This window comes from Moschus berezovskii, chromosome 9 (genome assembly GCF_049115385.1).
Source record: "Moschus berezovskii isolate FMDL1 chromosome 9, NW_MosBer_1.0, whole genome shotgun sequence".
Taxonomy (NCBI): Eukaryota; Metazoa; Chordata; class Mammalia; order Artiodactyla; family Moschidae; genus Moschus; species Moschus berezovskii.
This window is the reverse complement of record NC_142468.1, coordinates 36308747-36326405: the sequence shown is the minus strand read 5'-3', so window position 1 is coordinate 36326405 and position 17659 is coordinate 36308747. Positions and strand designations below refer to the sequence as shown.

At 39.5% G+C, this 17659-nt stretch overlaps 1 protein-coding gene across 1 annotated transcript; it reads left to right on the top strand.

Annotated features, from left to right (window-relative positions):
• The first annotated feature begins 717 nt into the window (after window positions 1-717).
• MAPK1IP1L (mitogen-activated protein kinase 1 interacting protein 1 like) lies at window positions 718-14613 on the top strand. The gene is made up of 4 exons (XM_088840186.1): window positions 718-795; window positions 1123-1467; window positions 8425-9117; window positions 10224-14613. The coding sequence occupies exons 1-4, from the start codon at window positions 718-720 to the stop codon at window positions 10233-10235; spliced, it is 1128 nt and encodes a 375-aa protein (XP_088696312.1). The 3' UTR covers window positions 10236-14613.
• Window positions 14614-17659: the final 3046 nt, after the last annotated feature.

Here is a 17659-nt window from a genome sequence, read left to right as displayed (position 1 = left end):
AAATGAGTTAGCTCTTCACATCAGGTGGCCAAAGTATTAAGAGTTTCAGCTTCAACATCAGTCCTTCCAGTGAACACCCAGGGCTGATCTTTAGGATTGACTGGTTTGATCTTGCAGTCCAAGGGACTCAAGGATCTTCTCTAACACCACAGTTCAAAAGCATCAATTCTGCACTCTCACATCCATACATCACCACAGGAAAAACCATAGCCTTGACTAGACAGATCTTTGTTGGCAAAGTAATGTCTCTGCTTTTTAATATGCTGTCTAGGTTGGTCATAACTTTGCTCCCAGGAGTAAGCGTCTTTTAATTTCATGGCTGCAGTCACCATCTGCAGTGATTTTGGAGCCAAAAAAAAAAAAAACAAACACGTCTGCCACTGTTTCCCCATCTATTTGCCATGAATTGATGGGACCAGATGCCATGATCTTAGTTTTCTGAACGTTGAGCTTTAGGCCAAGTTTTTCAGTCTCCTCTTTCACTTTCCCCAGGCTTAGGTAGTATTTGAAGTTTCTCTATCGCTCGTTTTTTAGTACGGGAATTATGTGTGCTGTGGAATAAACCCCGATAACTTTAAGAAGCTAATAGTAAAACGTCCACCCACCAATCCACTAACAGCAAGTGAAAATAAAATCTAAGAATACTGCATACGTTTTAATTTTTACACTAAGACATATGAACGTGTTATATATGTATATTTTGCACAACACGTAATTATGACATCTTCATTGTTAGCACATTCCCTAACCGCTGCGGCCATGTGTCAATCACCTTTGGGGTCTGTCACAGAGTCGGTAGGTAAAGGTTTATTCAAAACTGAACTACGGGGAGAAAAAAATACTGATGAGAAAAAACCTGAAAAGATATCCATTCCTTTTGTTAATATCAATTTGTCAAGCCATTTGCAAACGTCTTCACTTTTCTGCACTGTTGCTTTAGCTCTCCACAATTTTGGCCAACGGATCCGTGCCCCGGGTTAGAAGGCATTCACACCTAGCCAGCTTCGAGGCCTAACTAAATATCGCAAGTGTAGGGAATCCAGAGCTTGCTTTCAAGCCTCTCCAGGAGACAATTTCCGCCAGGGTGCCCAGAACGCAACCCTCCACTGGCGTTTCCTCTAGTCTGCTCAGAACTCCGGGAAACCAGGGAGCTTTCCTCCCGCCCACCGAGAGAAAAACAGCCGAGCAGCCGCGGACCGGCTGGCCGCAGCGCCACCGGGGCCCTGTGGAGGGCGCGCGCGGCCGGGCCCGCCGAGCAGTGGGGAGGCGGAGCCGGGTGGGGGCAGCGCGTTCCGAGCACGGCGCTTCCTGTTCCGGCGCCAGGAGGAGCCGCGCGCTGCTGGTGCTGCTGCCGCCCCCGTCTTCGTCTCCGCTGCCGTCGGTCGGGCTACGCTCGGTTCTTCAGCGCCCACTTCTCTCCGACCCTTCGCCGCTTCTAGATCTTGCTGCGAGTTCGGATATTGCCCGGTGAGGCTGCCTCGGCGCTAGCGGGGTCATGGAGGAGAGCGAGGGAGCCCGCCCAAGCGGGACGCGGGGACAGTAACGGAGGTGCCTCCGACGCCTCTTTGGGGAGCCGGGGGCTAAGAGTCTCTCTCGGTGGTTATCCTCTCGGCTGTGGGCGATCAGCCCGCTAGCCCCCGAGGAGAAGGCGTCGAGGGCGGGTGACGTCGTACCGATGGATTTCTCGGCGGGTGACGTCAGGCCTGGCGCGGGGGGCGGGGCGGGGAGCGGGCCTGGCCCCTCCCCCACCCTTCCCGGGCGGGCGCGACCCGCTCGGAGGCCGGTTCGCTCCGGTTAATCCCGGACTCCTTTTGTTCGCTGGGCCCTGGAGGGCTGCCTGCCCTGCGCCCCTTGGCCCCGACTCCCTCCCGCACTTATCAATTGCTAATGAAAGGGAGAGGAAGGCTGAAGGATTCTTGCAGGAGTCTTTGGTGCTAGTTTAAGATTATTCGCAATATGAGGTTTTGCACATCGTTTTCTTTTTTTTTTTTTGGACATCAGAGGAGTTCCTAGCAAATACTCAGATGAATATCCATGATAGACTGAGAAGTGTTGAGTTCTGTAATGCTCCCTTATTTTAGGATTTAGGAGTGCCTGGTGGCTTTCGACCATTTTCTTCTGAAAACCAAGAGTAGTGCTTTTAATAAATGGGGATTGTAATGCTGAAGCACGGAAGCATACTCACCTGACAGAAGAAGAAAAAAAATTTTATAGGGTTGCTACTAAAGAAATACACGCTCGTACACTTGATGGCTGTGAGTTTGTTTTGAAAACGAACCCTCCATTAGAGACGAAGGTACCCTTCAGAAATCTTTCCGAAGTTCTTTGTTCAGGAATAGTGTTCTTTGGGCAGGAGGAATAGAAAATTTTTCTCAATACTAGTGTCTCTGAACTTTCCATTCAAAGCTAGTTTGTTTCAGAAACTTGAGTTATGTGTACTGGAATGTCCGTTTTCCTCTCTTCACGAGGAACGGAGACCCAGAGACAGCCCCTTAACTGAAATCCTTGGGACCAGTGTGTTCTGGAACTCAGAAATTTTAAAATTTTGTCTTTAGATTTTAGAAAGATGATAAGGTGCAAAGATGAGAGACCACACCAGCGAAGTAGGGGCAGCGTCCCCAATCTAGCATTAATATTTGTGTAGCGATAGGTAGGAATTAATAGAAAATGTAAATAGCCTCAGGTCAGGTTTTGCCACCAAGTAAGTTTTATATCAAACTTGGGTTTCTGAATTGAGAACTGCAGATAAAAGTTTACGAACCTATCATAGCAATTTGTAAAAAAAAAGCTGGTATCTGTTGAGTTTTTGCTACGTGCCAGACAATGACCAGGAGATTTATTGTATAAGTCTAAAACCAAATCTGTGAGGTGGATACTACTGTCTCCTTTCACCTCTGGGGTTTGCACAGCTTGGCTTTTCCAGAGCCCACCAGTGAACTGCAGCATTACCTAGTTTGAAATACTTACGGTGTGCACGCCTTTATTTTTTTAATGCTTTTTTAATTGAAGGATAATTGCTTTACAATATTGTGTTGGTTTTTGCCATACATCAGCCTGTACTAGCCATAGGTATACACATATGTCCCCTCCTTCTTGAACTTCCCTCCGACCCCCCTCCCCCGGCTTGCACTGTTTTAACCATATGCAATATGCCCGTACACCGAGGAGGAGAAGATGATATGTATATTTTCTAGGCACTTGATTTACCAGTTCCATTTAGTCCTGAGCTTAAGGGGCCATTATAGTTGAAGTAACAGATTGATTGAGGTGAGCTGTCTCTGAGACGGTCAAACTTTGGTCTAGAGACTCTGGTTGAAGCTTTCATATTCCTCCCCTTTCTACGTTGCAGCCAATCGGAACTGCTTATACCTCCCACAGATCTCTTGCCCGCCCCCGCCCCAGCTTTTGCACAAACTGCTCCTTTCCCTAGGACCTACCCCAGGTCTTTTTGTTCTCCCACGCTGCAGAGACAGGACTCCTCAGGATTCCTCCCTTGATAATCCTTTCCTTGATACCTTTAGGAGCTCTTCAAGGTGCTCCCATAGTGCCCTGCACTGCACTTACCCCAGGTAGCCTACTGTTTAAATGGTAGTTCTCCACCAGACTGTGAACTGCCCTTATGTGTTTATTCCACAGAAGACTATTCATTTCCCCAAGGCCCAACGCAGTACCAGGCACTTATGTTCCAATAAGTGTGAGTGTATAAAATAGGACTGACAGGAGCTTGTTGAAAAGTTATTTTTTTTATTACATATTTTTAAGTAGTTTAAAATGTTCAAAAACATGCAGATCCCCAATTTCTTGAGTTGTCCAAATGTAAAATAGTGTATCTAATAAACGCCAATACTAGAAACTATCACATAAAAATGCTCAGTCAAAATTTATATTTTCAGTACAATATATTACCAGTATCCTCTCCCCATACTAAACAAGTCAATGCAAAAATCCTGATTTCCTTTAGTGACTCTTAATAAATATCTTGTTTATAACTGTAGATTTTTATATATTTTACTTATCTGAGAAGTAATCAGGAATTGTAACTTTTGCTGATGAGAAAAATGGTCTCTGGCTAAAAACTGTCTTTGTCAAAAGATTCAGACAAAATATTTGGTGTCCAGGTTTCATAACTGTGTAGTCCCATACCGTTTTTGACTCCTACTACAGATGGCCCTTTGAAATATTCCTTGTCCAATACTCACCAGTAATTTATGGGGTTCAACTTTATAAAACTTCCCCAGGATTGAATTACTATTTTTATTCTAAAGGCCATAGGTGTTACAGAAATGCTTTATGTTTCTAATGCTAGTTGAAAGAAATTATGTACTGTTGTTTTAAAATTGCTCTTCAGAAAATACAATGATTATTTTACACATGATGTGTATTGCCATGAAATGTTAATGGAAACTTGTGGAAGTGATAGCTTTAGATTTTTCCAAAATGAAAAATTAAAGTCTTCCTTGATTCTAAACTATTTTTGTAGTTCAAGATCACATTGGACTCACCTTACTTAGCATAATTCATGTTTTGGGTTTTTTGTGTGTTTTTGTGGTCTTTTTTTTTTTTTGAGAAAATCTAGGATTTGGGGGGATTTCCTGGTAGTCCAATGGTTGGTTGGTTTTTGGTTTTTTTTTGCAAATCTACTCGATGTCCACTTTATTGGATTGTACTCTAGATTGGACTAATGTCCAACTCTATTTTTTTAACCATTTTATGGTGAAGGTATTCCCCAGATAGTAAGTTGGAATGTTTCCAAGTAATATGAATACTGTTTGGGCATGGAGAACAGGTTGCTTTACAGTGCAATGCTGTAAAACAGGAAGTGACCTCTATTTCTAATCCCTTTGGTCAAGGCTTTATTATTTCCTCTGTCTTCCAGGATTTGATGTTGAATTTAAACTTTTGAAAGCCAGAGTTAGATTTTAATGTCATGCTATGATTAATCAACCATAGTTTTTCAAAAACTAAGAAGGAAATGAGTAATTCTAAAAGCTTGAACTGTAAGACCAGGTGAAATTGAATGGGTTGCTTAGTTAGGTTTTTTGCTCCAGAATTAATGTCAACTTTGATACAGAACCAGTTTCTGTTTAGAAACGGCTCACCCTGTGTGAAAAGAATGTTAGTCTTAGGTAGACTTTAAACTTGTGCATCGATAAACTTTCTTTCAAGAGTCCTAAGAATCTACTATTGTGTGCTGTTCCTTTTTAGTATTGGAGAAGGAAATAGCAACCCACTCCAGTATTCTTGCCTGGAGAATCCCATGGACAGAGGAGGTTGGCAGGCTACAGTCCATGGTATCACAAGAGTTGGACATGACTTAGCGACTAAACCACCAAACCACCACTTTTTAGTATAAAAGCTTAACATGGAAACAGATAAATATATTTGCTATACAATCATGATGTGTTTTTTAATCTTATTAATTTAAGAGCAAGGTTATAGCTGTTGTGACTACAGGCTTCCTGTTCATTTACTTTCTCATTCCGCATAATAACCATACCACATGAACTAAAACTTTGTAAATGGCTCAATATTAACCAACATATATATAACTATATTGTGTATCGGTGGGGCAGAGAAAAAACTGTGAGATCAGATCATTAGATGCCAAAATAATCTGAAGAAATTCAGTGTGTTTTTTTTTTAAGCTAGCACACAAAAAAAGGACCAAATCTAGCAAAATTAGGCATAAATAGAAACTTCCTTACTGTAATTTTTTTAAATCTCAAAACTGAACATGAGAATCATATTTAAACATAAGCATTACCAGGAGAGTTGGGAAGACTACTGTGCTCGCACTATCTTATTTAACATTTCATTGTTTAAATTCTAGCTTATGCGAAAGAGAAAAAAGGTATAAACATTGCAAAGAGAAGGTAAAATTATTTTTCACTAATGTCATAATTCTTTACCTGCAGATTCCAGAGAATCAACTGAGAGACTTTCATAAATAATGCAGTAATGTCACTGCTTACAAAAGTAATACACTAAAATTTAAAAGGCTTTTCCTGTATATGAACAACCAACCAATTAGAAAACATAATGGAAGACCCAATTTACAACCATGAAAAAAAGTTTACCATTTAGAAATCTAAACAAAAAATGTATAGGAGTCTTGACTTTTAAAAACCATTGAGTGATAATAAATGACAGTGATGGGAACCAGGATGATATATACCTTGTTTCTCAAATGATAATATTTTTATATTTTAAACATACCAAATGTCCCCTAAATCTGTAAATTTAATTATCTTTGATCGTTGTGCTGTTGGGATTTTTTGTTTGTTTCACAAAGTGACTTAGAAAAAATAAGCATGACAATATTCAGGAAAACCTGAAAAAATAGTAATAGTAGGTCATAAAATTTGTTTAAAAGTATAAAGCTGCCCTAATAAGATGAATGTTATACTGTGGATCAGTAGAGTAGTGTTCACAGTACCTTTGGGAAATGATGGAGGCTCTGTGGCCTGGTGGTTTTGGAATCAGACTATACCTGGGTTTGAATCTCAGTGTTTGTCACTAGCTCTGTGACTTGAAACAAGTTAACTTGCTAAGCTTCCTTTTCTCCAGCTGTCAACTGGGAGTGGTAATGGAATCTGCATCTGTTTGTGAGATTATCCACCTAAAGCACTTAGCATGGTAGATAGATTTTCAGTGTTTGTTACACTAGCTGTAGAATGTGTTAAAGGTAACGTGTTGGGTCAGTTAAGAAAAGATAGATTACTCAGTAATTATTGTTTGAAAGAAAAACAGAAGATTTTTAAACAAGTTAAACTATAAATACTATTAGAAAGCATAGATGAATTTTTTTGTCTCATCTAATATCCTTAATGTCTTACAAAGCATTAGAAAGAAAGATGGACTACTAATTAGTAAAATGATTAAATGCAAAAAAAGTACATACTGTATTATTCTGTTTATATGAAATCAAGGAACAAGCGAAAACTAAAAAAATGATAGCTTTTTTAGGAATTGATTGGGAAATAGCATGAGTAAATTTTATGGAGTAAGGGAAATGTTCTGTATTTTGGATGGTTACAGGGGCATATACAACTGTCAGAGCTTGTTGACCTGAGCACTAATTCGTGCATTTCGTTGAAGTTAATTATACTGGAGTTATAAAAACTGAGGAAAGTGGTCCAAGCATATTCACAGAAAAAGAAATCTAAATGGGGTATTAAATTTAAATAATGCTCTACTTTCCACTTAATTAATAACCAGATGTAAGTTAAAACAAGATGCCAATCTTTAACCTGTCACTGAAAATGATGTATAAATTCAGTAACATTCAGCGGTGAAGAGAAGCTTTAAAAAGGTAGTGCAAATTGGGATGGGCTTTTTGAGATGGATTTCAGATGACCTTACCTGTTGACTGTGTATTTCACTTCTAGTGCTTTTTTCTGGTAATAGACTTAAAAAGATAGGTATTTAGAGATGTTCACAGTGTCGTGGTTTTAAAAAACTCAGCCTAACAGCCACCAACTTAAGAGTACAAGCTAAATTATGGATCACTTTTATATACTGCATAGCCAGTAAAAAGGGATGAAGTTTATCAAGGTGTATGAACTATTATGGAGATTTTTCCTACATGAAGAAAGTCATTTTATAAATTATTAAGATTCCATTTAAATAAAATAATATATGCATAATTCCTTAAAGAATATAAAATATAAACTGGTTTTGAAATATTCCTTCTTTTTTTGTTTTGTTTGGTTTTGTTTTTAGGAAAATGTCTGATGAATTTTCGGTAAGTTGATGCATTTATTCTTCATAAGTTTTTCGGCTCTTAGAAAAAAGACATGGTCCTAACTGTGGGCCCTAGTCTTCCAATTTAAAAGAAATGCTTTTTGTGATTCTTCATTTTTTTGTTTTTTTTTTTTAGCATGTGATTTTGATGGATAATTTGTCTTTATTTAGCTATAATATTCGAAAATGCATTCTGTAATATTTATTTCTTTATGAATCTTTATGATTTTTTAAAGGCTTACTTCTGTTTTCTTTTAACCTGATAGTGTTAATTATAGCCAACATTTATTAATAATTATATACCAGGCACTGTGTTAAGTGCATTGCGTGAGTTATCTCATTTAGGCCTCAGGTTAACCCTAAACTGTTGTTTTGAAAATGAGGAAACCAAAGCTCAGAGAGGGTATGTCACTTGTTTGAGGAAAAGCCAGGATTAAGTTCACACTGTGTTGATCAGTTGTATTTAGAAAATTTGAGCTTCTCTGAGGAATTTGCATTGTAAAACTGATACTCAAGGAAACTCCTAAATTTTGTATTAAATGAGGTGGTTTTTAAATGGAACAGCTTGGGTTTTGAAGAATTCCTGACCTTATAGCTTACCATCCTTCATGGGTTGATAATCGTGTTTGGCATTGCTTGTCCCTGAATAAGATCATAAGACATGCTTGTTTTGTATTCCAGTTGGCAGATGCGCTACCTGAAAACTCCCCTGCCAAAACCTCTGCTGTGAGCAATACAAAACCCGGCCCACCTCCTCAAGGCTGGCCAGGTTCCAACCCCTGGAATAACCCAAGTGCTCCACCTGCTGTGCCATCTGGACTCCCGCCAAGTGCAACACCCTCCCCTGTGCCTTTTGGACCAACGCCAACAGGGATGTACCCCTCCGTGCCTCCCACCGGACCGCCTCCGGGACCCCCGGCTCCCTTTCCTCCTTCTGGACCCTCATGCCCCCCACCTGGGGGTCCTTATCCCGGCCCTGGCCCCACTGGGCCATATCCTACACCAAATATGCCCTTTCCTGAGCTTCCAAGACCATATGGTGCACCCACAGATCCAGCTGCAGCTGGTCCTTTAGGTCCATGGGGATCCATGTCTTCGGGACCCTGGGCACCAGGAATGGGAGGGCAGTATCCCACCCCCAATATGCCATATCCGTCTCCAGGGCCATACCCTGCTCCTCCTCCTCCCCAGGCACCAGGGGCAGCCCCACCTGTTCCGTGGGGCACTGTGCCACCAGGAGCCTGGGGACCACCAGCGCCGTATCCTGCCCCTGCAGGATCGTATCCCACACCAGGACTCTATCCCACTCCCAATAATCCTTTTCAAGTGCCTTCAGGACCTTCTGGTGCTCCACCGATGCCTGGTGGCCCCCATGTGAGTGTTTAATTTGTTATTAACATGCAGTAGTAGTCCCATAAGCTGAAAAACTGTCTCCAGTTTTGGATGGACAATTAGAAAGCTTTTAAACCTTTTTTTTTTTTTTAAGGGGTGTGTATATATAAAATAAAAGTAAATTTCAGGCTTCAGATAAATTTAGATAAAGCATTTAAAAGGATGAAAGCACAAGTATTCCTGGTATTAAAAATACAAAAATTCCTCAGATATCCCTCAAAGAATTTGTAATGTAGTAAGCAGTATCCTCATCAGCATCCTTGAAGTAAACTCAGAGATGTGTTTCATTGGACTTTTTTTTTTTTTTTTTAACTTCTCTCAGTAATGTTTTAATAGCATCAAACCAAAGCACAAAGTTCAATGAAAGTCATCTCTCCCAGTCTGGCTAGATATAGAGGTAGATTTTTAGAGAATCCAGAGCCATGAATGTGTAACGTAGCCCATCTTTCGTGCAGCTGTCATGTTTCTCAGCCAGGGTTTTGTTAGATCCTTCACAGTACTGAGCTCAAGATTATACCACTCTTCTGCATTGCCAGTTATATGTAATGCTGTGTTCTCTCCTGTCAGCCAAGCTGAAATAGGGTTGACATCTTAGTTGAGGACCCTGTCTTGGGCATATGACCAAGTAGAAAAGCATCTTGTTCCCCTATGAATTGAGCCAAGTCAGATTCTCCATAGGGGAACACAAAATCTGTTTATTCTTAAAAGGACTAATCAGATCTCCAACCAGATTAATCACAACCAATTAATCTTAATAAAGTGTCCGTGAAACTTCTTTTCATTAGTGTAACTTTTTACCATATATATATATATGCTGCTGCTGCTAAGTCGCTTCAGTCGTGTCCGACTCTGTGCGACCCATAGACGGCAGCCCACCAGCCTCTCCCGTCCCTGGGATTCTCCAGGCAAGAACACTGGAGTGGGTTGCCAGTATATATATGGTTTTAAATATTTTAGTACAGTGTATGCCAGAATAAGGGATGATTTGCTGTTTGGATTTATTAAGCAATAAGTTTAAGTCACAGCAAGGAGTTAATAAACTCCATTTACAAAACCTAGAAGTTTACTTTTTCTTTTTTCTATTGCAGTCTTACCATTAAGTTAACAATGGATGAAGAGATGACGCTTTGCTTTTTGAAGTACATAGATATATGCACATGAATGCATATATAAAAATTGCTGTTTCCCTATTCTTAGAGGGCATTCATGAAAGAACAACTCTTGCACCTCTCAGAAGATGTCTGCCTCTTGTGCTTGGATGTATAGTACATCTGATGGATACAATCAGATAAAAATGTAAACGGAAATCATTCAAATGTGATTTTTATTTGGTTTTTATGGAAAGTTAAAGTAATAGCTCTTTGCTACAATTTGTTTAAAACAGATTTTTCAATTTGTTTAAATTATGAAACTAAACACTTATATAATCAATTTTTCCCCTAAATAAACACACTTTGAAAACAATCACATTGTCATAATTTAAACAAATGATGCTTCTCAACATCTTGAGCTGTTCTCGCTACAGGATAAATAAACCTGGTCCTTCTGAGGTTATATTTTGGGTATACATTTTAAAACTGTTGGTGATTACTGTCAGATGTTGAGTTCATTTTTATCCTTGAGCTTTTAGTAAAAATTTTTCTTTCATTTTTAGTTCCACTGATTTATTTTTAGCCAGATGGGTCATGCAGCTCTAAAATACGCCCTTTGTGGAAACTTGTTTCTTTTTAATGCAGGCCGACGTGTAAATGTAAATTATATTCTTAGAGAATTGGTGATCTCTTTGTATTGTTTTAGAATAGACTGAACTGTCCATATTGCTTTGGGAAGAGCTCAAGGAGGAAATAATTCTCTCCTTTGTCTGGAACCTCAAATTGGAGGAGACCCTGGGAACTACTTCATAGTAACTAGTAATTTGCATTCCCACAAAACACTCTTCTACAGGGCCCTTCCTGTAGTCCCCTTTCCCTCATATTTTTAGAAGGGGCACATCCCATAATTCCTCCCTGATACTGAAAACTGGTCCACTCTAGGGGTCTATTACAAACACAGAAGCTACGTTTAGAGAACCTCAGTCATACAGACATGACTGTTCTTTGTAGAAGTGTGATCGAAATATATTAATGTCTTTCAGAGTCTGGTTAAGCTATGTCATTGTGTCTTGCATAGTTTTCCTGGATCTGTTTGTAAAGTGCTTATGGTTAACAGTTCAGTTCTGTATTTGTTGACAGTAAGACAGGTAAATAGGTAGAAGAATGAGTGCCACCCAAAAATTATTCTCTAGCTCTAACACTCAGCATAATCATAAAGTATAGATCTCTACAATTGAGTTTAAAGTAGTGTGACTGTGCTACTTAAAAATAAAGTGTTGTTTGTAACCTTCAAAATAGCTTTTTGGCACCTTATCTTGAAATCATATTTTTAGGTTTGAAATAGAACTGACCATGTTACTTGTCAATAACATTTTGAAATTTTGAATGTATCCATTAGGTTACTAAAATGTATTTGTGACTTTCTTGACCAGTATATGAGAGATTTATGCAGGAGCTCATACTTTTGCTTGGAAAGAAAATATTTGATGGTTTTATCTCTCTTATAGTTAAAATGTCAAGAATGCCAAATGCTGCCAGTTTAATGGTTTGTTAGCTACCTCCTTTAAGAAAGCAAGATTGTCAACTTTCTAGAGTAACATTCAGTATTTAGGCCTCCCTTAAGTAAATGATAGATTCAAGCTTTCAGAATTGAAACTAATTTGTTTAGGTATTTTCAAACTGGGGAATGTTAGCTTTTTCATAGTGGCACAATCTTTTTCTTTCACTTTGCAGGGACAAGTGGCAGCTATCTACAGTACTCTTGAAATCTGTTCTAGCCTTCAATTTGTAAGGCATCATAGAAGGTATCATAGCTTAAATTATCAGTTAATATCATAATATTAGCTAATTTTGGAAGGATGATAAGAAAAGTGAGATGACAATAAAGATCTCTCTCCTTTTGGTTATTTTCATTGTCCTACCTTGGGATAAGTTGACAGCTCTGGCTTTAGATAAAATATTTAGCAACAGAGAGGATAATGTTTGACTACAAGAAGAAGAGGTAGCAAGTTTGGGAATCTAATCGTGGTATCTGTATATTATTATGAGAGGAAATCTTATGCTAAAGGATTTGAAGGGCCATGAATACAAGATTTGGAACTACTACCCCTTATATTAACTGCTGCGACCCACACTGCCCAGCGTGCCCTAGACGAAATTGGTTTTTCAAGGGTTTTCCAACTGATACTTGGGAAATTTTTTTTAAGGAATCAGAATCGAAGGAAATAGGATTTCTCCACTTGCGGGAGGGATATCTCAATTCTTAATACTTAGAATACTTAATACTTACAATTCTTAATACTTAACATCTTCAGTACTCTAGGCCAGCAGGTATTTTTAGGTTCAGGGTGGAGTTAAGGAAAGCAGAAGTTGTTTCAAGGGCGAAATGGAAGAAAGAAAGCATCTAAGAAGGTTTTTTTGTCTTTACTAGGGAATAATGTTGCTTTTAAAATAAATTGTGCTAGGCCGAGATTGGTTTGTAGAACAGGCTGCTTGTTAGAAAGTATGTTTGGTCTTAAGGGAGTATGCAGTAAATATGCTGGCATTTGGACGTTTAGAGCAGGAATTTTAAGATAAATTTGATGGAGATAGTTGAGATGTGTTGAGGAATAGTATGTCTGGAGTTAGGATCTTAGGTTTTGAAATTGTTGAGCCTAAAGGTGACAAAAATTCAAATACAGACCTTGGGTCCTCACTCATACACACAGTCCTCTAAAATCAAGGCTCCTTAAAGGAGTGCTTACAATGCCTTGGCTTGTCTTACTAGACTCAGCCTAATGCTTTTGAAGATGGCTGTTTACAGCTCTGACTGCATAGCCCTGTTTTCTGTAAAGTAATATATTATTCAGGAATAAGTGCATTTTTTAATTACTAAAGGGCCTCCTTTGTCAGTTTTACTGCTTACTGTTTTCAGTAGAGAATAATAAGGGTGGCTCAGACAGTAAAGAACCTGCCTGCAATGCAGGAGACTCAGATTCGATCCCTGGGTCAGGAAGATCCCCGGAAAAGGGAATGGTTACCCATTCCATTATTCCTGCCTGGAGAATTCCGTGGACAGAGGATAATAAAGGGGCAGAGAAGAAAGGGGGTGGTCTATATCACCGCTACAATGGGATATTGGAATATTTTCTAGGAAACAAGTCGGTTTTGCCCCTGGTATTTTTACCTCACGGTTATTAGTGCTACCTATTGTACTCAGATGTACAACTTTTGGAACTTTGTGTATATCAACATAGCTCTACTCAAGAGTTTCCGATAAAATACTGTGCCTAGCTTGCAAATCAGTCCGTTGCCTACACTTGTAAGAGATCGTGCCAGTGTCTTCCTTTCTCACCCTGAATAATCTAGTGGTAGATTTATAAAATGCCTGGTTTATAAACCTTGGAAATTAAACCTAAGCACAGACCTTTAAGTGTTCCAGTTTTTGAAAAGCATAAGGCTTAATTCAGATGGATCACACTGATCCACTGTACTATGCATAGAAAGTGGTGGGTGGCTTTCAGGGAAGACTATAATTTTATCTTAATAGAGCAATATTTAGTGTTGAGGATAATTTCAGAATTCTGCCAGGTAAAACAAAAATTGCCAATAAAATAATTGGTATTAAAGAAATGGCCATGCAAGCTTCTGGCAATAGAAAGCCTCTGAAGACTGCATTCATTCAGCAGACACTTAAATGTCCATAATCCGGGTGCTTTTGTCAGATGCCAGAGATAGAGAGATGAGGAGGATGCCCTTCAGAGGCTTACAGCCTAGGTAGGGGGAGGCATTACAGATTTGATGAGTACACCCAGTATCAGTTCCCTGGATAAACATTTTAGTATTCCTGCTGGTGGAAGTTTTGGACTAGCCTTTGGGCATTTAAAGAACAAAGTATGGAATACTTTTTTTTTTTTTTTAATGTAAGAAAATGCTTTTCAAGACTGTAGTGTTTGTTGATGCAACTATTCAAGCACACAAAGTAATGGGATGTTTTGCCTCTTCAGTTTTCCCCTGGATAAAGGCACTTTCACTGCCTGCCACTGATCAGCAGATCCTGATTTGTTGCCATTAAGTAAACTTGACTTCTTATGTGTGCTCTATAAAGGTTTTGTATTTTTTCCTTGATATTGTAATTTTTTTCATTGATTTTAATAATGACAAATTTAATGTATGTAATTGTCTATGCATTTTAAGTTAAACTGCCTAAAATGTGATTTGCCACATATACATTTGTTTGTATTATAAACTGTAAGCAATCCGTTGGAGATGTTAGGTTTTATCACCTGCTGCTGTATTTGTAAACAAAGACAAATGTTGCTTTAAGATGTAATTATAATTAGGGATAGTCTATGGATGTGATACTTGATATTTTTTAAGATAAACTTGTTTGCTTTTGTGTATTATACCGGAAAACTTTTTTTTTTTAATGTATTTTCATGGTTTCACAGTTTTTTCACTTATTTTAATCTTTAGGCCCAATTCTGGGCTTCCCAGAAAAAGTCCAGAGCCTAATTAACTACAAATTTGTTGTCACAAAGAGAGAAAGAAAAACAGCCTGAGGTGACGCGCCCCCCCCCATGTGAGCTGCATTCATCAGGGCTGCCTGGGAACAATGCCTCCTCCGCAGACCCATCTTTCAGCAACGCAGTGTCCCTAGTGAGGATCTCCTCTCCTCCCTTTAAGGCTGGCCTATTCTTTGTAATCATGTTATCTGTTCACTTGAAATCAGGGAGCCTTCCCTATCTGCTCCTGCTGCCACACACCCCTGCTTTCTTCTACAAAAGATACTGCTGTGCCTGCAGTAAGGATCACATTGTTAAACTTGGCATATCGTTGCTGTTCTCTGTCCACAGGGGTTTGCTAGCATTTCTTGAAACCCAGTATGAGTGGGGCTATAAATGAGTGAAATAATTTATGGTATATTCTATTTTTGAAAAGGATTTCTGCTTTTTGCTTTGAACCAAAAAAAAAAATTTTTTTTAATTTGCATTTGATGTCTTAACTCATATCTCCTAACTAAAAGTACCCACTTAAAGTGGAGCTGTGAAATAAGAAGTGAAATATATGACCACTCTGGAGCAGGGCTGGGAGGTTTTCCCATCATGAAATGACATTCCTTTGGCAAACACGTTCTTATCTGGATATCTGACACAAGCAGTTTCTTTTTTTTATCACCATATTAAAAGTCAGCACTAGTCCCTTTGCAACAGATCTCTAAAGCAAAGTAGAATCCTGACTATTAATATAAGCACACTTTAGACAAGAGCGCAATAGAATTCTAATACCAGAAGAGAATTTGGTCCTCCTCCTAGAGTTTGTTTCTACAGCATCTGAACGTTATTCTCATGGGGGCAGGTTTTTGTGTTTTCTGGGATTCCAGGAATGAAGAGGACACAAAGCAGGTTCAGCGTGTTTCCTCTCTCTGCTTTCCCTGAAGCAGTTCCACAGTTCCACTATAGGTCAGCTGCTGTAACAAAGGATCATAGACTGGATGGCGCCAACAAGAAAAATTCTTATGGTTCTGGAGATTAGGAAGTCCATGATCAAGATACCAGCTACTTCATTTACTCGATGGGAGCCTCTTCCTGGCTAGCAGCTCCTCACTGTTTGCTCCCACATAGAGAAGAAAGTTCTCAGTTGTCTCTTAAATGGACACTAATCCCACTGTAAAGGTCCCATCTCCATATACCATCACATTGCAGCTTATGACTTAAACATGGATTGGGGGGAAGAAAGGGGCACAATTTGGTTCATAACACAGATAAGGTGTTTGAGGGGACAGAAAGTTTGGGTGCTTTTAAATTTTTAAAGCTATTGTAGATGACCACATCTAGCTGAGATTACCTGAGATCAGATTACAGTAGAATCTCCATCCATCTAGATTTCTAAACTATGCTTAAAGTGTTAGTGTCACACAAGACAAGTTTTTGCTTTGTAAGGCAGATAAAGAGCCTTTTCCGGGGGTAAGAATATCTTTCCATTCCGTTCCGTCGCTCAGTCGTGTCTGACTCTATTCGACCCCGTGGACTGTAGCCTACCAGGTTTCTCCGTCCATGGGATTCTCCAGGTAAGAATACTGGAGTGGGTTACCGTTTCCTTCTCCAGGGGATCTTCCCGACCCAGGGATCGAACCCGGGTCTCCCGCATTGGAGGCAGAGGCTTTAACCTCTGAGCCACCAGGGAATATCTTTAAAAGAGGTTAAATAAACCCTGAGGTCTAATTACATGAGAATGGCATCAAGACTTAAAGAGTGTCCACTAGATTATACCTTGCTCAGATACCCAGTACCAGATAACTTTATATATGCAGTTCCTTGATTATCAGTCTAGACCTCTGCCTTTTTCAGTGGACATCCTGACCTGTTCTTGTCCCCTTAAGACACCACTGAGTAGATTCCAAAGCTGTGTGGAGGTTAGGAAGACACTCAGCTGGTTAACTTTTTAAGATAAAGAGGTCAAGTTAAACTGAGCCTCGTGTACTGTCCTGTTTATCCAGTTTCATTTCCTGGGAGCTGATAACTATAGCTCTAATGTACATTTTATATACTTTGGCCCACTGAATTCTTAACACCTGGAATTTAAGTTACAACAAACCTAAAAGTAAGTTTTTAGTTTTGATTTTATAGATAATGAAACTACAGCTAAGAGGTAGAGATCACCTAACTTGATATGTTAAGGAACTGAGTACACTCTTAGGTGTGACTGACAGCAGTTTTCCTCTGTTCTGCTTTGCTGCAGGATGCGGCTTTCCTAAGAGCTTCTCCATCTTTCATGTGCCTGCCGTGGTTGCCTTGGTGCTGTAGCACTGCTTCCAAAATTGCATGCCTGGGAAGTCAAATCCACATAACACTGAATGTTACAAAGCAAACCTTTCACATAGGCTTCCCTAGGGGCTCAGTTGGTAAAGAATCTGCCTGCAATGTAGGGGACCCGGGTTCGATCCCCAGGTCGGGAAGATACCCTGGGAAGGAAATGGCAACCCAATCCAGTATTCTTGTCTGGAGAATACCCTGACCAGAGAAGCCAGGAAGGCTATAGTCCATGGGGTCACAAAGAATCAGACACAACTGTGTGCTTTCATTTTCATACCTTTCACACAATTTATGTCACTGAATGAGTTTCATCAGATACTTTAAAAAGCTAGTGTTTGAAATTTATATCCTTGCAGTTTGGTAAATAAGCAGAGTTCTTAAACAGCTAACTTACTGAGTTGTATTTTCATGAACAAACATAATCTTCAGAGGTATAGCATTTTAAAGTAGGTTAAATATGGCTGTGAGGATTGTTAACAAAAGGTTTTGGATGATCAAATCACTAGTGTCAGCCCTACCGATTACTGAAGACACTGGTTATCCAGCTGCCCCCAAGTGGCAAAGGCTTGGACGAGGCTGTCAGAGTCGCTGAGACAAAAGAGGTCTCTTAGTAGATGAGCAGCCAAGATGTACAGGAAC